A 25,522-nucleotide genomic window follows, 5' to 3' on the forward strand; every position below is an offset into this window, starting at 1 on the left:
CACAGTACCCTCACATTCTCTCACATAACACTTCCTGGTTTTACCTTAACACACCAAGCCCTTCACTGAGACATTTAAGGAGTGCATGGTGACTGAACAAATTGTCTGACAAAATCTATGGATAGTAGACTATGATTTAGTCTGTCAATAGGAATAGGAATATAAATAAATAGGCTTCAACAAAAAGCCCTCTTGTTGTTAGTAGCCTAAAGCCAAATTAAAATGAAGACTGTTTAAATCAATTAGGCCTTCTCGAATTAGCCTACTTAAGGCACCCATGCGCTGTCCAGTTATGCAAATTACTCAAATTTGGCTTATTGTGAGGTCAATAACTCTGATAAATAGCTTCATTATGGGCAATGAAACATTTTGTTTTTATTCAAAACAATTATAGCAGTAGCACGCTTACCTCTGGTCCTCCTTTTCTTCTTCAGGCTGTCCCTCTCAAACTGAACAGGACATCAGTAGGCCTAGTCCATGCAAACAAATATTACATAAAAAAATATATATACACTAAACCCTCTCCCTTACTAGAATTGAAAAAGCATGACCCTCCCTTTTCCTCCAGGTAACAATTCTGTAAATTGCAACCGCTCCCATTACACCATAAACATTTTTAAGAAATGTGTTTTTATTAAATTAATTATCTCGAGTGATACTGTATTTTCTTGTTAATGTCTCTTTAAATATGGTACGTTTAAAACGTAAATTATGACTACTACATATCCCAAGTTTCAATCCAAGAGGCCGGGCGCTGGCCAACGTCATCGTGTTTGGTTACCCCTTTTACCAATAAAATGCATCAATTTGGAAGCGCGTACTTCGAAAATGGTTTCATATTATCCAATCAGTGGTCTTTATTTAATTATTTGTAACGACAAACCAATCGAAGTTGTCGCTCTTCTCCTAGACGAATCGGAAGCTCGTTAGATAATAGCTGGGCGTACTCGTTTTTCGCCAATGAAATCGAAGTTGATGTTTAAACTCTGCGCGCGGGCGGTGCTTAGCAAATTTTGGGAGGATCTCAAAAGTTGAGAGGGATGCATGCATGGATTTGAATTCATGCTATTAATTTCACAACACCCCATCAAGCTAGACAGCGCTCTCAAGCTGTCTTTTTGAATTAGACAAATTGATAATTCATTGGAATTACCATAGTTTATAACACAAGTTATATTTACTCGTATTTTGTTCACTGTCAGCTTTGTGGTTGCACAACTTAAACACTAGGGAGCTTGCTGTATTTAAGGTGATCTCTCCACGAAATGAAAGTAAGCGGTAAGTATCTCCGACTCAATTAGCTACGGTGTGAATGTGCCATCTAACATGTAAACGTTAGGTTAGAGAACTTGCATTGTGTTAGAGTGGATAGCATGAAAGTTTTATAACTACAGTAGAAAGCTGACTTGCTAACGTTAGCCGCTAACTAGCCTGCTAGCTAGCTATCTGTTATGGTTTGCTGATGTAATGATGGCTAGTTAGTTAGCTAGCTACTGGTACACAGCTTGGTGCCAGTACTAGAGCCAGTCGTTAGTTCAGTGGCTAACGTTATAAATGTGCCTTATTTGAAACTAAAGCATTCGTAACATTTATATCATAGTTAGCTGCGTTGTAAAGTCATTACATTTGTGTGGTTTTGAAAGCCCCGCAAATAGATAATTAACTTTTTGGATTTAAATCTAAGAAGCTTTACAGTAGATGTTAAATGTACCTAGTTTTGAGGAGGGAAATTTGGGCGCTGAGTTAAGCTGAACTCAAACATTAGCTAGAACTTGGCCAGCTAATTAGTCAAAATAGATTCCATTGGTTATAACTACCGATATATCATAAAATTAATAATATATAAATTATATCTAACTGGGTCACTTTTGCCTAATTTGATTTAGTTTGAGCCAGCAAGCTGTAGCAAACGTAAACTGACTTTCAGGTGTGAATTACTGTCTCTTGTGCAGCATATAGATGAGAACTGTAAACAAATACTATTGAATAAAGAGTGTATGAAACAATGTCAGTAATAAACGGTGTCCCACAGTTGGAGACTAAATGTATGGGGGCACTGTGTGAGTAGGAGTTAGTTTATTTGGAGGGTCAGTTGAGTTGGAAAGAGGGAGTTTTTTTTGCGGTTGATGGGTATCTGTATCTAAAATGGCAAGAGTGATTTAAAAAAGAAGTGTACTTCTCCCTCTCATCTTTAGTGCTACACTGTCGTTGTTCCAAATGCTTCACGGTTCCAGCACGGAAGCGGGTCCGGAAGCGTGTTCCAGCCCTAACACTGCTGTCTCTTCCCGAAGAGGTGCTTCTGTGTGTGCTCCAATGCCTCTCTGCTGAGGACCTGCTGGCTGTCAGAGCTGTGAGTCTCACAAACACACACACGGTCTTGTTTAACTAATCTTGTGGAGATATACAATTCAGTCCCATTTAAAATCCAATTTTCCCTAACATTAACCTGAACCAAATTTTGGTTTGTTTACTATTATTGTGGGTACTTCTGGTCCCCGCAAGTTAAAGACGTAAACACACACACACTCTCTCTAACAATTGAACAGCCTCTGGAGTAAACATAATTTGAGGGAGTCTCTTCTGAACATCTTGTCACCACCTGAATTGGTGAGTCACAATGTGTATCAGTCTCCTCCTGTATACTCCTCCTTTAGCATGTATAAGGAATGTTATGTTTACTCAGTTATTGAAAGGAAGAAGAATATTTTGATCATGCATGGAGGATTGCCATGTTGGAGGCTAACTGAGGCATTCTGTTATCTCCCAGGTACACTCTCAGCTCCGTGACATCATTGATAACCACTCTAGTGTTTGGGCCCGGGTCAGTTTCAGGGATACCTGGCCATCCCCCAACACAGTCTGGCTCTTTGAGAGGTAGGATGGACTCCTCCCACACCCAAACCCTGACCTCGACTCTGTACATCTTCTAATGTCAGTTTCACATGAGGGAGACTGAAAGTGCGCATACATACCCTAATATGTTTCTCGGTTTCTGTGTCCTCTTTCAGGGCCGCAGAGAAGGGGAACTTCGAGGCAGCTGTAAAACTAGGGATTGCATATTTGTACAATGAAGGACGTAAGTCTCACTGCACTTGTCATCCATTGTTTCTCATTGAATTGGTTATGAGGTTGCTCAGTGATTGACATTGACCAAATCACTTAATCACAAATTAATTCCTGTATAATAATTACCCTCTTCTCTGTCCCAGCGTTGCTGAGTGATGAAGGGCGTGCCGACGTGTGCGGCCGGAAGGCGTCCCAGTTCTTCAGCCTGGCGGAGAGCCTGCGTTCCCCTACCGCCGACCCCTTCATCTGGGTGTTCATCCGCCCGCCCTGGTCCCCCACTGGGAGCTGCTGCAAGGCTGTGGTGTTTGACAGGCTCAAGGCGGAGTGTGAAACCAATGTGGTAAGTGTTTACCAGGCTAGGCCTGGTTGAGCTTGGCTGGGGAGATGGGCAGCCATTGACACAGCCAACCTCAGCAACCATCACTGTCCTCTCCCTTGGTTCCTATTGGAAAAACACACGTTTAGTATAATTAGAGGGCTGTTTTACCCATAGAAATATAATGAGTAATGTTGAATCTGTTTCCATGGTTGTGCCTTCCTGGTTTATTCACTCAGAGCTGTCCATCGTCTTTCCATCCATTATCAACACTGATTAAGATGTGTAAAGGCGGCAGGTAGCCTAGGGTTTTAAGAGGGTTGTGCCAGTAACCGAAAGGTTGCTGGTTCGAATCCCCGAGCCGACTAGGTGAATGCGCCCTTGAGGAAGGCACTTAACCCTAATTGCTTCTGTAAGTCATTCTGGGTAAGAGTGTCTGCTAAATTACTAAAATGTAGGCATCACACTGCATGGGAAGAAAGAGGTGCATTCGGAAACCTGTTGCTACCAAAAAAAGTCTGCCGAAGGCCAACAGGACCTTGGTAATGAAGACAAATGGGGAAAGACTTATGCTGCTTTGTGCAACGCTGTGTCTCGCCCCCCATTTATTTCTGACCAACGGACCCCGCCTTAAAGTTCCACCCCTTACAGCCTGTTTTTTCCTGTCCTCTCTTGTGGTGCCCTGCATGTATCGCCTCTGTTTTGTTGATTTTTATAAATAGACGAGCCTGTCTTTGCTCAATGGAATGAATGGACTTTAATGAAAAATCCAATGTTTCTATAAAAATAGTTTTGTAGACTAAGGTTGCGCTCTAACAATGCTTTCATTAGGCTACATTTTCACATTTTGCTGTTTTTTATTTTTTGTAGGAGAGGAGGGGTACTTTGCTGCACTGTCTGGCCAGAGTCCTCCAGCTTTTTGATGTAAGTGTACACACACCACTGCAAGTCTTCCAGAAAGGCAGAGGCGTTAGTGTGGTGATTTCTGTAGTGACAGCCGTCATCCATTTCTATGGTAACCAAACCAAAACACAGTTCGTTAGTTTCTGATGAGGCTGTGAAGACACTGTCGCCTTCTAGGCAGCCCTGCTGGTCATCAGCCCAGTTAGGATAAATGTTTTCTCCCTCTTCTTCACTGATTGATTGCTTGCTACGCACCTCATTGTTTCTGCTCTCCCATGAACCCACACAGATCTTTTAAAGCAGCTTTGTTTCAGTAATAATTTTACATACCAACAATTCTTGATGACTCTGACATTCATTCAGGGGTTGTTATGTGTACAGTTGAGGTCAGAAGTTTACGTACCCTTAGTCTGGAGTCTTTAAAACTCGTTTTTCAACCACTCCACACATTTTTTTGTTCACAAACTATAGTTTTTGCGAGACGGTTAGGACATCTACTTTTTGCACAACACAAGTAACACTTGGGGACACTTGCGTCCCACTTGGCCAAAAGCCAGGGAAAATGCAGCGAGGCAAATTCAAATAAAATGATATAAAAATCAACCTTTCATTAAATCACACATGTAAGATACTAAATTAAAGCTACACTCATTGTGAATCCAGCCAACATGTCAGATTTTAAAAAGGCTTTTCGGCGAAAGCATAAGAAGCTATTATCTGATGATAGCACAACAGTAAACAAAGAGGGTAGCATATTTCAACCCTGCAGGCGCTACACAAAACACAGAAATAAAATATAAAGCATGCCTTTGACTAGCTTCTTCTGTTGGCACTCCAATTATGTCCCATAAACATCACAATTGGTCCTTTTGTTCGATTTATTCCGTCCATATATATCCAAAATGTCCATTTATTTGGCGCGTTTGATCCAGAAAAAAACAGCTTCCAATTTGTGCGATGTCACTACAAAATATCTCAAAAGTTGCCTGTAAATTTTGCCAAAACATTTCAAACTACTTTTGTAATACAACTTTAGGTATTTTTAAACGTTAATAATCAATCAAATTGAAGATGGGTCTATCTGTGTTCAATACAGGAAGACAACAAACCAACGCTACTTTAAACAGTGTTACGCAGTTCCTAGATGGCCGTACTTCTTCATTGCACAAAGGAATAACCTCAACCAAATACCAAAGACTGGCGACATCCAGTGGAAGCGGTAGGAACTGAAAACAAGTGAAAATATTGTTTCCCAATGAGAACTCACTGAACAGACAGAGACCTAAAAAAAATTTTTTTAAAAATCTGAATGGTTAGTCCTTGGTTTTGCCTGCTACATAAGTTCTGTTATACTCACAGACATGATTCAAACAGTTTTAGAAACTTCTGAGTGTTTTCTATCCAAATCTACTAATAATATGCATATCTTATATTCTTGGCATGAGTAGCAGGAAGTTGAAATTGGGCACGCTATTTATCCAAAAGTGAAAATTTTACCTTAAAGCTTGGTCGCAAATGGGTCTTCCAAATGGACAATGACCCCAAGCATACTTCCAAAGTTGTGGCAAAATGGCATAAGGACAACAAAGTCAAGGTATTGGAGTGGCCATCACAGAGCCCTGACCTCAATCCTATAGAAGATTTGTGGGCAGAACTGAAAAAGCATGTGTAGGCAAGGAGGCCTACATACCTGACTCAGTTACACCAGCTCTGTCAGGAAGGGGCCAAAATTCACCCAACTTATTGTTGGAAGCTCGTGGAAGGCTACCAGAAACGTTTGACCCAAGTTAAACAGTTTAAAGGCAATGCTACCAAATACTAATATAGTGTATGTAAACTTCTGACCCACTGGGAATGGGATGAAAGAAATTAAAAGTTGAAATGAATCATTCTCTCTACTATTATTCTGAGTATTTAATGTGCTGTTTGAAACAGACTATTGAAACCTGGTTTAATCTGTGTGTTTCAGGAGGACGACAAGCGCGCCGAGGCCCTGACACTACTTGAAGAGTCGTCTCAGTCGGGCTGTCTACAGAGTGCTTACCTGCTTTGGGAACATAACCGTAAAACCGCAGTGAGTTTCCCTTCTCTCTGGTTCTCCACATCTCAAAAGCCTTTGTTAATGTTACCATGCATGTTGTCTAGTTAAAGGGTGTAAAATGTGATATAAAACCCCTGTTGTGTTGATGTTAGTCAAAAAACTACCTCATAACGTACTGTGGTCCTGTGCTGTCTTCTCAGATGGCCGACCCAGGCAGGTATCTCCAGTTCATACGCACGCTCAGGGACTACGCAGCCAAAGGATGCTGGGAAGCACAGGTGTGTGTCTATTTGGCTTTGTTTACAGAGGCAGGCCAATTCTGATTTGTTTATATATAAAATCAGCTGTTTCCAGCTACAATAGTAATTTACAACAACGTCTACACTAATTGATATTTGAATGGACCAAAAAATATGCTTTTCTTTCAAAAGCAATGAAATGTCTACGTGACCCTGAACTTTTGAATGGGTGTGTGTGTATAATCAGCAAAAAAAGGAACGTTCTCTCACTGTCAACTGCGTTTATTTTCTGCAAACTTAACATGTGTAAATATTTGTATGAACATAACAAGATTCAACAACTGAGACATAAACTGAACAAGTTCCACAGACATGTGACGTGATTGAATGTGTCCCTGAACAAAGGGAGGGGAGATCAAAATAAAATGTAACGGTCAGTATCTGGTGTGGCCACTAGCTGCATTAAGTACTGCAATGCATCTTCTACTCAGACTGCACCAGATTTGCCAGTTTTTGCTGTGAGATGTTACCCCACTCTTCCACCAAGGCACCTGCAAGTTCCCAGACATTTCTGGGGGGGAATGGCCCTAGCCCTTACCCTCTGATCCAACAGGTCCCAGGCGTGCTCAGTGGGATTGAGATCCGGGCTCTTTGCTGGCATTGCAAACACTGACATTCCTGTCTTGCAGGAAATCACGCACAGAATGAGCAGTATGGCTGGTGGCATTGTCATGCTGGAGGGTCATGTCAGGATGAGCCTGCAGGCAGGGTGCCACATGAGGGAGGAGGATGTCTTCCCTGTAACGTACAGCGTTGAGATTGCCTGCATTGACGACAAGCTCAGTCTGATGATGCTGTGACTCCGCCCCCAGACCATGACGGACCCTCCACCTCCAAATCGATCCCGCTCCAGAGTACAGGCCTCGGTGTAACGCTCATTCCTCCGACGATAAACGCGAATCCAACCGTCACCCCTGGTGAGGCAAAACTGTCTGGTCTTGTGACGGTGGGTTTATGCCCATAGGTGACGTTGTTGCCGGTGATGTCTGGTGAGGACCTGCCTTACAACAGGCCTACAAGCCCTCAGTCCAGCCTCTCAGCCTATTGCGGACAGTCAGAGCACTGATGGAGGGATTGTGCATCCTGGTGTAACTCGGGCAGTTGTTGCCATCCTGGACCTGTCCTGCAGGTGTGATGTACAGATCCTGTGCAGGTGTTGTTACACGTGGGCTGCCACAATCAGCTGTTTGTCCTGTCTCCCTGTAGCACTGTCTTAGGTTTCTCACAGTATGGACATTGCAATTTATTTCCATGGCTACAGCTGCAGTCCTCATGCTTCCTTGCAGCATGCCTATCACACAGATGAGCAGGGACCCTGGGCATCCTTCTTGTGGTGTTTTTCAGAGTCAGTAGAAAGGCCTCTTTAGTGTCCTCGGTTTTCATAACTATGACCTTATTTGCCTACCGTCTGTAAGCTGTTAGTGTCTTAAGCACCGTTCCACAGGTGCATGTTCATGAATTGTTTATGGTTCATTGAACAAGAATGGGAAACAGTGTTTAAACCCTTTACAATGAAGATCTGTGAAGTTCTATTGGATTTTTACAAATTATCTTTGAAAGACAAGGTCCTGAAAAAGGGACTTTTTTTTGTTTGTTTTGCTGAGTGTGATATATATACACACACTTCCATTCAAAAGTTGGTCATTTAAATATTCCTTGTTTTTGAAAGAAAAGCAATAAAGGTTTGTCCATTTAAAATCACATCAAATCGATCAGAAATACAGTGTAGACATTGTTAATGTTGTAAATTACTACTATTGCTGGAAATGGCTTTTAAAAAAGCCAACTGTTATATGGAATATCTACGTAGGTGTACAGGGGCACATTATCAGCAACCATCACTCCTGTGTTCCAATGGCACGTTGTGTTAGCTAATCCAAGTTTATAATTTTTAAAGGCTAATTGATCATTAGAAAACCTTTAGCACAGCTGAAAACTGTTGTCCTGATTAAAGGAGCCATAAAACTGTCCTTCTTTAGACTAGTTGAGTATCTGGAGCATCAGAATTTGTGGGTTCAATTACAGGCTCAAAATGGCCAGAAACAAATAACTTTCTTCTGAAACTCGTCTATACTTGTTCTGAGAAATTAAGGCTATTCCATGCGAGAAATTACCAAGAACCTGAACATTTCTGTGTACTACTCCCTTCACAGAGTAGCGCAAACGGACCCCAACGAGAATAGAATGAGTGGGAGGCCCCGGTGCACAACTGCGCAAGAGAACAAATACATTAGTGTCTAGTTTGAAAAACAGATGCCTCACAAGTCCTCAACTGGCAGCTTCATTAAATAATACCTGCAAAACACCAGTCTCAACATCAACCGTGAAGAGACGACTCCGGGATGCTGGCCTTCTCAGCCATATCTCAGACTGGCCAATTAAAAGGAAATGATTCCTATGGGCAAAAGAACAAAGACACTGGACAGAGGAAGATTGGAAAAAAAGTGTTATGGACAAACTAATCTGAGGTGTTTTGATCACAAATAATATTTGTGAGATGCAGAAAAGATGATGGCGTGCTTGATGCCATCTGTCAAGCATGGTGGAGGGCATTGTGATGGTCTGGGGGTGGTTTGGTGGTGATCTCCCATAAAGTGGGAGATTTGTACAGGGTAAAAGGGATCTTGAAGGAAGGCTATCACTCCATTTTGCAACGCCATACCCTGTGGACAGTTCCTTATTGGAGCCAACTTCCTCACACAACAGGACAATGACCCAAAGCACAGCTCCAAGCAATGCCATAACTGTTTAGTGAAGAAGCAGTCAGCTGGTATTCTGTCTATAATGGAGTGGCCAGCGCAGTCACTGGATCTCAACCCTATTGAGCTGTTGTGGGAGCAGCTTGACCATATGGTACATAAGAAGTGCCCATCAAGCCAATCCAACTTGTGGGAGGTGCTTCAGGAAGCATGGGGTGAAACTGCTTCAGATTACCTCAACAAATTGTCAACTAGAATGCCAAAGGTCTGCAAGGCTGTAATTGCTGCAAATGGATGATTCTTTGACAAAGCCAAGTTTGAAGTACAAATCATTATTTCTAACTTCTTGACTCTATTTCCTATTAATTTCTGATGGATAACAATGACATTTCTAAGTGACCCCCAAATATTTGTACGGTTGTGTGTCTATATCTCTCCAATGGCATAGACATGATAATGTAGCCGTTGACTAGAACAGGCAGCCCAAATCCACACAGACAAAATATATGGTTTTGTTTATTCTCCCAACCATTTAAAGTGGATTAATCATTGAGGATGTTACTGAGCACAGGTGTTTTTTTTTTTTTAACATTCTCCCTCCTGTTGCGCTTGCTTGGCAAGCCTGACATGACTTTTGACCCTTTCTCTCTCTGTGTGTGTGCACGCTTCCAGCTGTCCCTGGCCAAGGTGTGCAGCAGTGACAACCCGCTGGGTCTGGAGCAGAGGGCCTGTGCCGACCTTGTGGCCCAGCTGTTTCGCTCCTGTCCCCCCGTGCCCCGACGCAGGGCGGAGGAGGTGCTCCGACAGGGCATCAACGACACCATGAGGTAACCTACCGGTTTGGTCTGGAACTGACTGTACCCACACTGAAGTTCACTTGACTTTGTGCCAATTGTGTTGTTTTATCAATTTTGGTTAATGGCTCGTGTTAAGGGAAAATATCCTTTATTTGAAGGGGCTTTCAAAATTCTAAGCACTCTTAATGACTTGCCTAGTAAAATATAGGTAAAAAAATGCTATTTACGATCATAACCACATTTTTCTAGGTACATAACATTATTAATCTCTCTCCCCTGTGCCTCTCCTCTCCCCTCACTAGGTACATTAGTGTTTCTCTCTCGTGTGTCCCCCCTTCTCTAGGTACATAACAGTATTCATCTCTCTCTAGATACATCCTGGTGGACTGGTTGGTGGAGGTAACCACCATGAAGGACTTCTCCAGCCTGACCCTCCACGTGACGGTGGGCTGTGTGGACCGCTACCTGGCCCTGCGCTCTGTGCCCAAGGCCCGCCTGCAGCTGCTGGGCATCGCCTGCATGGTCGTCTGCACGCGGTACGAGACAGAAAAACGTTGGAGGTGGATGTAGCATCATTCGGGGGTTGGGACGTTCCTGTAATTTTCCCAAAATGCCCAGGTTTTCCATAAATCCTAGTTGGGAATGTTGCATCCTGCTTATTCCTTCCTGATTTTGGGAAAGTAGCTGTATTTTTGCAACCCGAAGCATGATACAAAGTAGTCAGTATTTTATCCTCTGTAGTCTGCCCCGATGTACAGTACTTCTGTATTCACTGGATCAGCTTTAGCTAAAGGCGGGTGCTCAAGTGCAACAAAACCTCTTTCTGAGGGGTTTTCAATGTTCAGAATTATGAGACTGTACGGAAACCAGCGTTATATTTACTGGACTAGTTCAGGTCATCCCTCCCTGTTTCAGTATGTTTTCTGCCTAATGAATATGACCCACGTCTCCTTCTCTAGGTACATCAGTAAGGATATCCTGACCATCCGGGAGGCGGTGTGGCTCACAGACAACACCTACAAGTATGAGGACCTGGTCCGCATGATGGGCGAGGTCATCTCTGTGCTGGAGGGCAAGATCAGGGTGAGCAGAGTCTATACCCATCTTATGTCAACATGTTTAGTCTGCCCTGATGATGGCACCTGTGTTTGTTTCATCAGCTTGGGTTAAAGGCATCTGTTGAAGTGAAAATATATACTTTTTTTTGGGGGGGGGGGGGTTCAAAATGATCAACTCTCTTTAGTCCTGTCTAGTCATTTTTATTTCTATGAGTTTGACTCATTTGGTGTTGTCTCAGCAGACTCCCACTCTGCTGGACTACGGCCAGGTGCTGCTGTCTCTGTTACCCCTAGAGCGGCTCAGTGTCCACCTGTTCAGCTACTTGTGTGAGCTCACCTTGCTCTACTCAGCCCTCACTACATACTCCTCAGCCCACCTGGCCAACGCCATCCTGCTGCTCACACGGGCACTGCACCACTACGGTAAGGCGGGCAAACAGGCAGTCTACGGTTGTGTCCCTGTAGTGCACTATATAGGGAGTAGGATGCCATTTGGGACACAAGCCATTTGTCTTCTAAACTCTGTCTACAAACTGATATGTAATCTACCCCGATGATGTCTTTCTGTATTCACTTGATCAGCTTCGAACTGAAGTGTAACAAAACAATATTTCTGAAGGGGTGGTCTTCAAAATGGAGAGTTATCTAAGTGCTGTATCCCCAGTCCCAAGGGAGTTGCTCAGTAACCATACATGACACACACACACACTGTTGACCTAGGTTTTCAAGCACCCCTAGAGCAGTGGTATTCAAACCTTTTCAGCAGGGACTCCATTTTTCTTCCCAGCAGAACTTCTGGGGATCCCATTATTTTCAACATTTCTTGCAACCCCAATTTTTTGGGGGGCCAACACTGTAGTTCCCTGTTACCCACCCTTTGAATACCTAGTCTAGTTCATCAGCTTCTCATTAAAACTTCTGAGGCGTTATTTTAATATTTGTTGAACAGTTGGACGTCATATCAGTCTTGATGCTCTAGTGTGTCGCCTTGACCCCTGCTCTAGTGTGTCGCCTTGACCCCTGCTCTAGTGTTTCGCCTTGACCCCTGCTCTAGTGTTTCGCCTTGACCCCTGCTCTAGTGTGTCGCCTTGACCCCTGCTCTAGTGTTTCGCCTTGACCCCTGCTCTAGTGTGTCGCCTTGACCCCTGCTCTAGTGTGTCGCCTTGACCCCTGCTCTAGTGTGTCGCCTTGACCCCTGCTCTAGTGTGTCGCCTTGACCCCTGATCTAGTGTGTCGCCTTGACCCCTGCTCTTCCTCTCTGCATTGCAGCTCCCATCTGGCCCATCCAGCTGGCTGAGTATACAGGCTTCTCCAAGCAGGACCTGGTCCCCTGCACTTTACTACTCTATGTCAAGTGGTAAGTTATAATACCACGGACGTCCTAGAAATCACTATAACCGGTTATTAAACAGTTCTATATGCATACTAGATACAAGGGCTAATGTTAGTCTGGGTTAGAAAGTCTGTCCTCTCTTGTACTGTTCTTTCTCCAATATTTGTTCCCTCTATTTCTCTCCCTTGTAATCCAATGCCTGACAAACAAGGGCTGCTCGCTGGCTTGACTTTGTTCTCATGAGGGTTACCAAGGTGATAGAGACATATTGGCGGAGGAGGGTGGGTGTGTAGCTGTGAAAGCAAACCCTCACACTCCACTGCTACAAATACACTGTAAAAGTTGATTGGCTAGAGAGATTTGACCTCGGGTGTCAAATCTGTGTCAAGCTGATAGTTCGAAGATGTCAGCAATTACATACTAGAGAGAAGAAAATCCTCCGTACTGCAATTGCCAGTATAGCTTGTTTTATGAAGTTTACACATCGTCCAGCCTTAGTCTGAGAGCTTTTGTGGCTGTTCATTGTTGACTGAAACCAAGCTGTTTCTATTTTAGCTTGCCTGCTGGTTGTGGTTGTAAACAACCTTGTTAGCATGCAGGCTAGCTGTGGTGAGTATCAATAGCCCCTCTTCCTGGAGATCCCCATTGTCCCTCAGCAGCCCATCCTGCTATCAATTAGTATTCTAGCAATTAGCATTTCTCCCCCTTTTTTCATTCTGTTACTAGTTAACACAGCCTCAAAGTCATAAACCCTGCCTATTTAAAAAAAAAATAATAATAAAAAAAAAAGATTTTAAGAATTAAAACCAGACCTAAAACCACACTGCTAACCTTGTGCCCAATCCTAACCTTAAATTATGTTGTATGTTTATAGCTAAATTTTACTTTGGGGCTGTGTTATCTAGTGGAAGAAAAACAATTCTGGGAAGCAGCAATAGGGGAATGACAGACGGCGGTTAGTTGTGCTAATTCACTAGTCGCTAATTAGCGCTGTCAGCGTATGATTAGAACAAATCATTCGCTTGTTTAAGATTTTTTAATACTTGTAGTCTTCGTTAGGGGGAATAAGGCAACACTAGTGCATACAGGTGTGTTATTTAGAATGTGTTTGTGAGAAGACATCTTTATATAACTTACTGAGATGTTTTTTTTCCATTCCTCGGTTCGTCATCCACACACAGTAGTCAATGTGAAGTGCTATTTAAAGGACTGCTCCAGTATTATTACAATCCTGAAGTGTTCTCTGGGCACCATTACTGTAGAACCCCCTGCAGGTCAGAAAGGTAGCAGTTCTGATGAATGCCATGCTTCTTTTCAATATGAGTGTGATTTCCAGCAGGTGAGGAATGCCAATCTCTATAGTGATTTTAGTTGAAGAGATGAAAGGTTGTGTTTTGGTCCTCTTAGCCCTTTTGATCAGGCTGGGTTTTTTCTGTCTGTGTGGTAGGTGGTTTTTACCACATGGGTGGTTAAGACTCCGCCCACTCACAATCTCCCTCACCCCCTCCCTCTCCTTCACGTCCCCGGCAGGAGGGCTGTCCGTTGCTGTCTCATTATAAAGCCAGTAAAATGCACCGACCGCTGTTTGTCTTTCACCACACACGTACAGAGGCCAGCTCCTGCTGTTCTACGTTTTCCCTCCTGCAGTTCTTTGAGCACACTGTAGAAAATCACATGAAGTCACATACTTATAAAGACAAATGAACAAAATAGTGTGGTGATTTCTTAGACTGTTGCTAGCCAGCGCTGCAGATAGACAAATTGGACAATGGTATTGATTACAAGATCAGGTTGTTTGTTTGTTTGTGGCTATGTCCTAAATGGTCTCCTATTCCCTAGTGCACATGTTTTCCAAGGTAGTGCAATGTGTAGGGAGCCATTTGGGACGCAGACTATCTGCTCCTGTTAACCACGACGTAGATCATCATTAGCGAAGGGCCGAAGTGACCCTGATGCAGAGGGCCGTAGGGGTGGGGTGTTGGCTGGGATCGAAAGGTGAGTGGGAGGGAGCTGGACCTAGGGTGTGTGTGGCAGGGAGGGAGGGGGTGTGTTTGCTAAGGACTGTGTGTGTGGGGGATGACTCACCCTGCACCATACTTGTGTGAGTCAGACTAGTGGGAGGCACTGCACTTTATTGACAACGTCCAATTTTCAAACAAAGTAATACCATATACTGATATGATTTCCCATTGGATGTAACACAGTTGGAAAACACAGACTGGATGATTAATCATGCTCCTCTCTTCTCTTTCATGTCCCTTTCTTCTCTCTTTCTTCTTTCTCCTCTCTCTCTCTCTGACAGCTTCAGTAAGGATGTACCCAAAGACTACAGGCAGATGTCTCTGACAGGTGTCAAGCAGAGGTTTGAGGATGAGGCCTACCAACACATCAGCAAAGAAAAGGTGAGCTTGTCATCTCCTGACATGGACCGGTGCCTTTTTCTAGTATGTCAAGGAGAAGTGCACAGTGCTGGGCTGCTGGCCTGGATATTCTCCTCTTGGCTGTACTGGTGGTGTGCACATCGTAGCAAAACTAGGGATGGGAATTGCCAGGGACCTCGCAATATGACATTATCACGATACTTAGGTGCTGATATATGTATTGTGTATTATGTATCGGTGATCCAAGCATTGGTCACTATATGTCTGCTACAGAGCGCATGAGAACGAGGTTTGATTGGGAAAAATAAATAAATAAATAGCTATAGGAGGAGAAAATAGTGAGGTTTTTGTACAGGTTCAGCCGACTAGTGCTAGCTAACGTTACCTAGTGTTCTTTCTTTTTTACAAATCAATATTTGGAGTCAAAATATCAATATAATGTTGTCCCCCCCCCATCACTAGGCAAAGAAAAACAAGATGTCCCTATTGGACAAATTCAGATAGTACCTCTCAGTTGAAGAGCTTTGTCTTCCAGTTCGTGCCTAGGTAACACTACCCTAACCAGTGTGTTTGTCTACCTGTGTTCTCTCCCAGGTGATTGATTTCAAGGAGCTGTGTCAGGTCCTGGAGGTCCCGGAGGTGGAACCCTACATGGTGCTGCCCAGCCCCACGGGCCAGCTAGCTGACATCCACACCTTCCTCTCCTCCCCCTCCAGCAACAGCAAGAGGTGGGTTCCTACGTTAAGCCACTCCATGTGAGAGCAATATAATGGTTACCGTGCTCTCTTTTATAGGCCAGGGAGGATTTTCCTCTGTCCAATCCTTGCCAAGTGTCTAGGCAGATGGTCAAAGCTAGGGGTTAATTTGGGATTGGGCAAGTGTGACCACTCTCACGTAGCCTTTTATGGTGGTTGTCCAGCGCTGGTCTCATCCAAAAAAGTGCTTTCAAACCAAACTTGTTTGTTTATGCTGTACTGAGTAATTACCATCTGCCCACTAGATGACCACAATAAATATTAAACTTTGTCATCCTTTATGACTTTATTAACAATTAAAAAAAACATTGATGAATAAACTAATAAACTAAGAAGACTCAGTAGCTCAGTTTCATCAAATAGGTTACATATTTTCATCTGCCCACTAGATGACCACAATGGAAATAAATATTAAACTTTGTCATCCTTTATGACTTTATTAACAATTTAAAAAACATTGATGAATAAACTAAACTAAGAAAACTCAGTAGCTCAGTTTCATCAAATAGGTTACATATTTTCATGCAAAAAAATAATAATCTGCACAAAGAAATTCAGTTTTTATACCAGTGGTGTTTCTGCCGAACGGCCTGCGTGATGATGTAGTGCACACTATCTACCTTTTGGCTAAACCTTTCATGTACCGAATAAAAATCTAAAGTTCAGTGCATTTCCATGGCATTTTCCACTTCACTGATTTTAGTTTTGTCAAAAAGCTGTGTTAAACAAACTATTCCTACCTGCAGGACAGGAGATTATTATGGAGAAGACTGTGAATATTTCTATTAGTCAAGCATCGATCATCATGTCAACAGAATAAGACTCTCTATTTCTTGGGAAGGAGCATCAAGCTCATCACTGTGCACTTTCACCACCCTGTGACATTCATCATAACTTCCATCTGTAGCCTAATAAACTGCATGGTTTCCCCAGTCCTAGTGAGAGGACCACACACACCATATCGCGTGACTCCAAGCTTACTTGGATAAATATGCTGTTTCTCTCCCCCAGGAGACGGGAGGAGTCCTTGCCTGTGCACCGAGGCAGCTTTGTGGCCACACCCACGGCTGAGCTGTCCACTCAGGAAGAGACCCTGGTGGGGGACATGCTGGACTGGAGCCTGGACACCTCATGTTCCGGATACGAGGGGGACCAGGAGAGCGAAGGAGAGAAGGAGGCCAAGGAGGGAGAGAGTGAGTGGAGGGTATCAACTATATGAGTTCTGATCATTTATGATCAGCTCTTTACCAGGGGTGTATTCACTAGGAACCAAACGGGGAGGGACCTGCCTGAATGTGTCCAATAAGAAACGCCTGTTTTTTGTTTTCCATCGCAAAGCTTGCACTCATGAATACACCCCAGCCCTATCTAGAGATGGGGGTTAATGGAAGACCAGTGTCATGCTGGCCATTCTAACTGGTGAACTAGATGTAGTGACATCACTATGTACTGGAAGACATAGTCGGACATTATTCTCCTTATGTGGGTACAGACCAGACTGCTCAGAGGCAGACACGCATGCAAAACGCAGCATCATATGATGCAAAATGCATCGTACCGGCGGCTGTATTTCTGTATTTGGAAAGTTGTATATCTTGAGAAATCTATTGCACAATTGTTTGACTACATCAGCAATGGACTAATGAAACGAATACAAAGAGTTTGTGTGACGTTTTCCTTTTAAGGCATCCATAATTGATAGTGACGGGGACGATAGTTGTGTATATCAATATTTCAGGATGATTATTATATCGATATTTGACTCCAAAGTATGGATTTGTAAATAAATGTAAAAACATAATTATTGACTGTAGCTAGCGCTAGTCGGCTCTACTGGCGCCAAAACTCCCGTAGCTTGTTTTCCACCTTTAAAAAAATAACAATGATCAATATATTTTCAGCTCTTTTTTTATTTATTTCCGTGACTGATCAAAACTCATTTTCTCATGTTCTCTTATCTGCAGCAGACATAGTGAGCAATATGTTGGCAACCTCAAATCGCAATACATATAGAATGTTAAATATAGAATTGTGTATCATGATATCGTGAGGTCCTAATAATTGACACTCACTATGATATGCTGCCAAGCTAACAGTATCTTCTTCTGTGTAGCCTCTGTTCTGGCCATGACACTGGAGCTAGCAACGGAGCCCGAGGGCTCCAAACTGCACTGCCGAGCCCTCTCCAGCGACGATGACAGTTTCTGTGAGGGGAACAAAGAGGAAGAGGAGTATGAAGGGGAGGGGAGCGCCAGGAGCCGACCGCGAGAGCCCCTCTCCTCATTCATCACAACCGAATTCCACAGCTCAGGCTACTCCTCCGTCCAGAGTGCCAGCCCTTCCTCCAATTCCTCTTCACTCCTGATGCCCTGCACCTTCACGGCGCTGCCTCCGGACCCCACTCCAGGCTCCGCCTCCAGCATCACAGTGGCTCTGCCCGGGTTCCGCCTCCTGGTGCCGGTGCAAAGACCCCGGGCTGCAGCTCGCAAACAGGTAAAGAGGAAGAACGCAGCAGCTCACAGCGGAGGGGAGAGGGAAGGGGAGGATGAAGAGGTGGTATATGCCTCAAGTGTAGGTTTCCTAAGCCTGTAAGCACTGACTTGACTCACCGTTGAATGGATTCAGATGATTTTCTACCACCCTGCCTCAACTTCACCCTCTTTTGCCATGGTCGCGTTCATTAGGCACCAAACTGAAGACAAACAGACCCAAAAGTAAAGGGACTACTTGGACTTGTCCAATAAGAAATGATAATTTCTGTCTCCTGTTGAAAAAGTTTAAATGTTCCTGCCCTAATGAACACGACCCAGGAGCACTGTTCTGTCGTTGACAATATTCTTCATTCCATGAAGGCCTGAAATCTGCACTGATTCCTGGAACGCCATAAGATCACAAATACCTGTTGTAAGCTTTACACACAAACCCAAACGGTCTCTCCAGAATCCAGACTTTTTTTATTTTGTTACATTCCGCACGAGTAAACAGACATCTTCTGCTTGAGAAAGATCAGATGGCTCCCTCTCATATTTCACTGACTTCGCTTGTATCCCAAATGACACCCTATTCCCTATGTAGTGCACTACTTTGACCAGATTCGTACCAGATTCCTGTTCAAAAGTAGTGCACTGCATAGGGAAGAGGGTGTCATTTGTGAGACTACCTTGATCAGCCTAAAAACCATTGGAACAGCTCTTCACTATCCACCTCTTGACTTTGTTACAGTGCATTGATCCAGATTGTGTTCCGCGCTGGTCTCACACATTGACTTTTGCAACAACAACCTATCTCAGATGTCAAAGGATTGCAGCTACCACCTAAAAAGAGAGACACCTCATGAACCATTTTGAAATATGTCTGTATGAAGACTTTCACATGTGAAAAGAACCACAACCTGCATTGTTGACTGTATTTGATTACAATTATTAATCAATGCAACAGTTTTTTGTTTTGCTCTCTGCAACTCTTCTGATGTTGGGAGTTTCATGAATCCCTGTTTTATACCAGTGAAGAGATTCTGATATGCACTGCCTGTACAGAATGGTCAGGAGTTGGCTACTCTGTACTAGCCTGGGATCCAAACTGAGTAGTGAAACAAAGCCATGTTCAGTTTGGATTCCAGGCTCGATCTGTACTTTAGATATCTACTATTGTGTAGTCTAAAGCCTTATTTTGAGTCTGAATTTTCTCTGATCCATTTTTGTCATTTTGTTCACATACCAAAGGTACTTTAAAACTTAATTGAGGGGACTATCGGTGGGTAAATAGCTTTTACCTGTAAAGACTGATAGTAATTCAAGCGTACGGAAATACATTCTTAGCTACAGTTTTGTATGTACTGTACATGTGCTGCATGTACTGTACTGTTACTGTTTAGAGTTGGAGCACAGGAGAGAACCTATACTACAGGAACAAATCAATTCTACAAGCTTTAACAAGAGAAAGGTATTGTTTCATTTGAAAACAGCATAACATTTTGTAGAAGCAGAATATTTCAGTCATCCCCACCACCCCTAACCTTTGAACCCATAACACCTAATTTCATGGGTGATAGCACATGATTACACCTGTCTGTTAGAAACCACTAAAATGTATGCCCTAGAAATATAATAGATGATATAGATTGTATTTCTATGGTTCAATCATCAGTGATGTCATCTGAACATTGAGCCATGAACATTGACCAATGAGGTCACAGTTTAGTAACTAAGAGGTGCACAGTGCGACATGAAATTTGAAGTTCAGAACATCTAACAAGTTTTGTCGAAGCAAGTCTATTCGTTTTGCCCACCGTTTCTCCCAAGGGGTTCGTCTTGAATGAGGTCTGGCACTTCTATTGAATAAGGAGCGTTTGTTTTTCCCACAGTGATGTTTTCTATGCTTGAACAATCAACTACTAATGTTATTCCATTAAGTGGAATTGCATTGCCTCCTTTTGGGGAAACGGAAGTGAAGACACTAAAAGGCAAATGATTACTTGATGTGTTGATAAGTACTGTATGCCTACATCAGGACACGGAGTCCTTGGGCTCCGTCTGAAATGTCATCCTGTTCCATATGTAGTGCACTTCTTTTTCCCGCAGCCCCATTGGTCTCTGGTCAAAGTAGGGCACTGAATAGGGTGCCATTTCAGACACAACCCTTGTACACAAATGATTGTGACTGTAAATATGTTTTTAAAACTCTTAGGTCAGACTCTTTATATCCCTGGTCTGTTATGTACATATGTAAATGTGGCGGGGGGGAGAAAGAACTGTGACAATATGCCTTTTACTTGAAATTGGATGATTGGTTTTGGCTTCATTCCAAGAAGGACACGTCTTTTTCTACATAAAGGTTGACATTTGGCTTGTTTTTTTTGTCTACATTGTACCATCAAGTGACTTGTGTGAAGATATTTCTGTGCACCTGGTATCAATTTCTATTAAAACAAGCATGTGGACTTGCAGATGTATGTGTTGAATATTTAGCTTTGACTGACACTCCCTCAACCTGTTCCACCCTTTTTAACTGCCCTGCCCAGGGAGCAGTACGACCGCCAGGGGGCCACACCCGGAGCGTTCACACACATGCACTTGAATATTTTAATTGAACCCTTTAAGTAGGCAAGTCAGTTAAGAACATTCTTATTTACAATGATGGCCTACCCCGGCCAAACCCGGACGACGCTGGGCCAATTGTGCGACGCCCTATGGGAATCCCAATCAGGGCTGGTTGTGATACAGCCTGGATTCGAGCCAGGGTGTCTGTAGTGATGTCTCTAACACTGATATGCAGTGCCTTAGACTGCTGTGCCACTCGGTAGTTAAAAATACAGTATGTATGCACATGAATTTATGTGCAAAGAGTTGCACTGATGAGAAAGGGTTTATTTTCTTAATATCAAACTGATGGAAGTAAAGTATTCTTGCTTATATAATTATTGGACCATGCAATTGTCACAAGTTTAAATGACTATACAATAGCACCCTAGCTACAGAATACCCAGAGACACACACGTTTCATGTCCCCAAATGACTCCTGTATTTCGAAAGAAAAGAGAACATACGGTTAGTGCTATTCGGGATCATTGGGACGTCCCGGGCAGCAAGGAGCCAACTAAAACCCCACACACAGCTGGTGTAGGGTCATGTGACAGTAGACAGGATCAGGTCACGTGATTGCATCTGACGATTGTATCTGGATTTGCACAATGAATTCGGCCTTTCACTGTGTCTGGTGCAATGTCATCGCCTCCCTAACTGGCGTTTACTGAGTAAATATAATACACACATTCACAGCCTAACGAACGCAACCCCGGGTGTTAAGTCGAAAGTAAACGGAGAGGACATGTAAAGCCATCGTTTTAAAAAGGAGGAATTGTATACGCTGACTAAGGAGAACCCATGAAGTTCACATATCGAGCCTTTCTTTTATAAGGTAAGGTTGCCTTGCATTTGGAATGATTCAATAAGGGTTTCATAACGTTATTTTGGGGAAAATATTTGTTTTGGACCTGCTTCACCAGTATTGGGGATTGTCGTTTGTCCAATCATTTAGGCCAAATAATTCGGTTGGACCAATAACGGTGAAGACCGGAGGGCATCATTTCTATAAAAAATACAGACGTATTATTTGCGTTACATCTATAATGTTTATATCAAGACCAACATCACTTGGATGTTTATCTTAGTTTAGTCAGCAACTGACGTTCAAATTTCACATGAACGACAAATCGTATATAATTACTGCATCAGCATTGCATTTGTAAATGCATGAAAGGGGATACCTATTCAGTTGTACAGATTTAGGCATTCAGTTGAAATGTGTCTTCCGCAGGTAATGTCCTTTGTCTATCCCTTATATAATGATTTAAAATTAAACATTAATAACTTAATTCTAGAGTTTAGACAGAGTATTTGTTGATTTAAATGAATTTGGGCCTAATATTAGGCCATGAAAGAGATGCATTTTTGAGATTAATGACACTGCTTTTTCTATCATACATTCGTCTTTAGTTAGATCTTCAGCACATAAACTTTAGCATGAAGACACTGCCTCTGAGTTTTATTCCCTACCTTCCTCACCCAATTAACTCTTATTATTATTCTGGTGTGACCCTCCGAACGTGACACAAGAAGACACACTGACCATTGGCAAGAAGTACACGGGTTGATAATTGTTTATAACTACCCTTTCACAGAGGAACCCTATTTCTTTGAGGCCAGTCACAACAGCAGTCCCTTTGTCTAAACAGAAAGACATAATCAGATTTGTAGCAACTGAGGATAGAGAGGCCTTATATTTCAAAAAGGAAGTTACCTGCCTTGCCTTCACACACAGTGAATGTAGTGGTGATTTAGGTCTTGGTGGTGGTGAATGATATGACAGGCGCATGACGGTTGTCATCTGTCCACGGTTGTCATCTGTTGAAACACAGTTTCAGGGCCATTGAAGTAGATTGACAGGAAAGGGTATGGCTCACATCTGGATGATAACCCTTTTGCACCGCACAGTGCAGCCAAGCTGTGCTGCACTGGCCCAGTTCTGCATCAAACATACACTACAAGGGCCTCCCGAGTGGCGCAGTGGTCTAAGGCACTGCATCGAAGTGCTAGATGTGCCACTGGTTCACTGGTCCTGGTTCAAGTCCAGGCTCTGTCGCAACCGGACGTGACCGGGAGAGGGTTAAGAGAGGGTTTGGGCCGGCGGGGATGTTCTTGTCCCATTGCGCACTAGCGACTCCTGTGGCAGGGCGCAGTGCACACTGACACAGTCGCCAGGTGTACAGTGTTTCCTCCGACACACTGGCTGACCTTTGCCTCTCCCGAGTCCCTACAGGGGGTTGCAGCGATGGGACAAGACTGTAACTACCAATTGGATAACACGAAATTGGGGAGAAAAATGGGTGAAATAGCATACATGACCAAAAGTTTGTGGACACCAGCTCGTTGATCCATCTCATTCCAAAATCATCGGCATTAATATGGAGTTGGTCCCCCTTTGCTGCTATAATAGCCTCCACTTTTCTGGGAAGGCTTTCCACTAGATGTTGGAACATTGCTGCGGGGACTTGCTTCCATTCAGTCATGAGAATTAGTGAGGTCAGGTGCTGATGTTGGGTGATTACTGCTCGCAGTCGGCATTTCAATTCCTAGCCCAAACCATGAATAACAGCCCCAGACTTTACAGTTGGCACTGTGCATTGGGGCATCCGCCATCCGCCAAAGCCAGATTCGTCTGTCGGACTGCCAGATGGTGATGCGTGATTCATCATTCCAGAGAACGCATTTCCAGAGTCCAATGGGGGCGAGCTTGGCATTGCACATCTTAGCTTGTGTGTGGCTGCTTGGCCATGGAAACTCAGTTCATGAAGCTCCCGACGAACAGTTCTTGTGCTGACGTTGCTTCCAGAGGAAGGTCGGAACTCCGTAGTGAGTGTCAGTACTGTGAGAAGGAACCCAAACCGGCTGCGCGCGTGCATACATTTATTTTGAAATGCACAAGGTCCTCTACTCTGCCAATTAATCCACACATATAATGGCCAACTGATCGTTTCTAATCGTTTCTAGTTATGTCTCCTCCTTCCAGGCTTTTTCTTCTTTGAACTTATATGGTGATTGGCGTCTAAACTTACCACGACGATCGACAACACAGTTCATCTTTCAATCACCCACGTGGGTATAACCAATGAGGAGATGGGAGAGGCAGGACTTGCAGCGCGATCTGCATCACAAATAGAACTGACTTCTATTTTAGTCCTTGGCAACGCAGATGCTTGTTGACGCGCGCACGAGCAGTGTGGGTGCAAAAATTGAATAATATAGATTTAAACATTTATTTTGCATCTTTGCGCATGTGACGTGAGCGGTGTAGTCAGGGTGTAAGACAGCGCTACAGTGAGACAGGATGGACAGCTGATCAACCTCGCAGTGGCAGACCATGTGTAACAACACCTACACAGGATCGGTACATCTGAACATCACACCTGCGGGACAGGTACAGGATGGCAACAACAACTGCCCGAGTTACACCAGGAATGCACAATCCCTCCATCAGTGCTCAGACTGTCCGCATTAGGCTGAGAGAGGCTGGACTGAGGGCTTGTAGGCCTGTTGTCTGGTGAGGACCTACCTTACATCACCAGCAACAACGTATGGGCACAAACCCACCGTCGCTGGACCAGACAGGACTGGCAATAAAGGGCTCTTCACTGACGAGTCGCAGTTTTGCCTCACCAGGGGTGATGGTTGGATTCGCGTTTATCGTCGCAGGTGGAGGGTCCGTCATGGTCTGGGGTGGTGTGGGGCGGTGTGTCACAGCATCATCGGACTGAGCTTGTTTTCATTGCAGGTAATCTCAACGCTGTGCGTTACAGGGAAGACATCTTCCTTTCTCATGTGGTACCCTTCCTGCAGGTTCATCCTGACATGACCCTACAGCATGAAAATGCCACCAGCCATACTGTTCGCCACTGTTCTGCCATGGCCAGCAAAGAGCTCGGATCTCAATCCCATTGAGCATGTTTGGGACCTGTTGGATCAAAGGTTGAGGGCTAAGGCCGTTCCCGCCAGAAATGTCTGGGAACTTGCAGGTGCCTTGGTGGAAGAGTGGGCAAATCTGGTGCATTCCATGAGGAGGAGATGCACAACAGGACTTAATGTAGCTGGTGGGCACACTGTTACTTTTGTTTTAGAATCTTATGTTCATACAAATATTTACACATGTTAAGTTTGCTGAAAATAAACGCAGTTGACAGTGAGAGAATGGGGTTACGAGGTAATTGAGGTACTACTGTATTTACATGTGGGTAGGGGTAAAAGTGACCAGGCAATCAGGATAGATAATAAGCAGAGTAGCGGCAGCGTGTGTGAAAGTGTTTTTCTACCCATTTTTTTGGTATCCAATTGGTAGCTACATTGTCTCATCGCTGCAACTCCTGTACGGACTCTGGAGAGGTGAAGGTCGAGAGCCATGGGTCCCCCTAAACACGACCCAACAATCACACTGCTTCTTGACACAATGCCTGCTTAACCTGGAAGCCAGCTGCACCATTGAAACACCCTGCGACCGTGTCAGCTTGCATGCGCCCGGCCTGCCACAGGAGTCGCTAGATCGCGATGGGACAAGGACATCCCTGCAGGCCAAACCCTCGAACCAGGATCTCTAGTGGCACAGTTAGCAACTGCGATGCAGTGCCTTAGACCAATGCGCCACTCTGGAGGCCCGTGTGTTTGAGTGTCAGTGTGAGTGTGTGGGTAGAGTCTAATGAGTGTGCATTGAGTCACTGCAAGAGAGTCTGCGCAATACAGTGTCCATGCAAATAGTCTGGGTAACCATTTGACTGACTGTTCAGCTTGTTGACTGTTCAGGAGCCTTTTGGTCCCAAACTTGGCGC

At 43.8% G+C, this 25,522-nt stretch overlaps 2 protein-coding genes across 2 annotated transcripts in view; both read left to right on the forward strand.

The window, feature by feature from the left end:
• Nucleotides 1-1,025: 1,025 nt before the first annotated feature.
• Nucleotides 1,026-20,593, forward strand: LOC110538822 (cyclin-F). Its single transcript, XM_036939119.1, has 17 exons — nucleotides 1,026-1,278; nucleotides 2,196-2,350; nucleotides 2,768-2,874; nucleotides 3,009-3,076; nucleotides 3,210-3,406; nucleotides 4,253-4,306; nucleotides 6,255-6,359; nucleotides 6,527-6,604; nucleotides 9,997-10,151; nucleotides 10,493-10,657; nucleotides 11,081-11,204; nucleotides 11,422-11,602; nucleotides 12,449-12,536; nucleotides 14,815-14,914; nucleotides 15,488-15,621; nucleotides 16,660-16,841; nucleotides 17,762-20,593. The coding sequence occupies exons 1-17, from the start codon at nucleotides 1,266-1,268 to the stop codon at nucleotides 18,238-18,240; spliced, it is 2,385 nt and encodes a 794-aa protein (XP_036795014.1). The 5' UTR covers nucleotides 1,026-1,265; the 3' UTR covers nucleotides 18,241-20,593.
• A 725-nt stretch (nucleotides 20,594-21,318) lies between these two features.
• Nucleotides 21,319-25,522, forward strand: part of LOC110538830 (ATP-binding cassette sub-family A member 3) — an 89,469-nt gene continuing 85,265 nt past the window's right edge. The window contains exon 1 of the mRNA XM_036939120.1: nucleotides 21,319-21,564. The gene's annotated coding sequence lies outside the window, so the exon portion shown is untranslated. The remainder of the gene's footprint in view (nucleotides 21,565-25,522) is intronic.

This window comes from Oncorhynchus mykiss, chromosome 12 (assembly GCF_013265735.2).
Source record: "Oncorhynchus mykiss isolate Arlee chromosome 12, USDA_OmykA_1.1, whole genome shotgun sequence".
Lineage (NCBI taxonomy): Eukaryota > Metazoa > Chordata > Actinopteri > Salmoniformes > Salmonidae > Oncorhynchus > Oncorhynchus mykiss.

What these genes read in the sequence shown, in the direction of transcription:
- LOC110538822 (XM_036939119.1), top strand. An exon ending in CGGAGTGTGAAACCAATGTG is followed by an intron (nt 3,407 to 4,252) that starts GTAAGTGTTTAC and finishes TATTTTTTGTAG; the next exon opens with GAGAGGAGGGGTACTTTGCT. An exon ending in TGCATGGTCGTCTGCACGCG is followed by an intron (nt 10,658 to 11,080) that starts GTACGAGACAGA and finishes CTCCTTCTCTAG; the next exon opens with GTACATCAGTAAGGATATCC.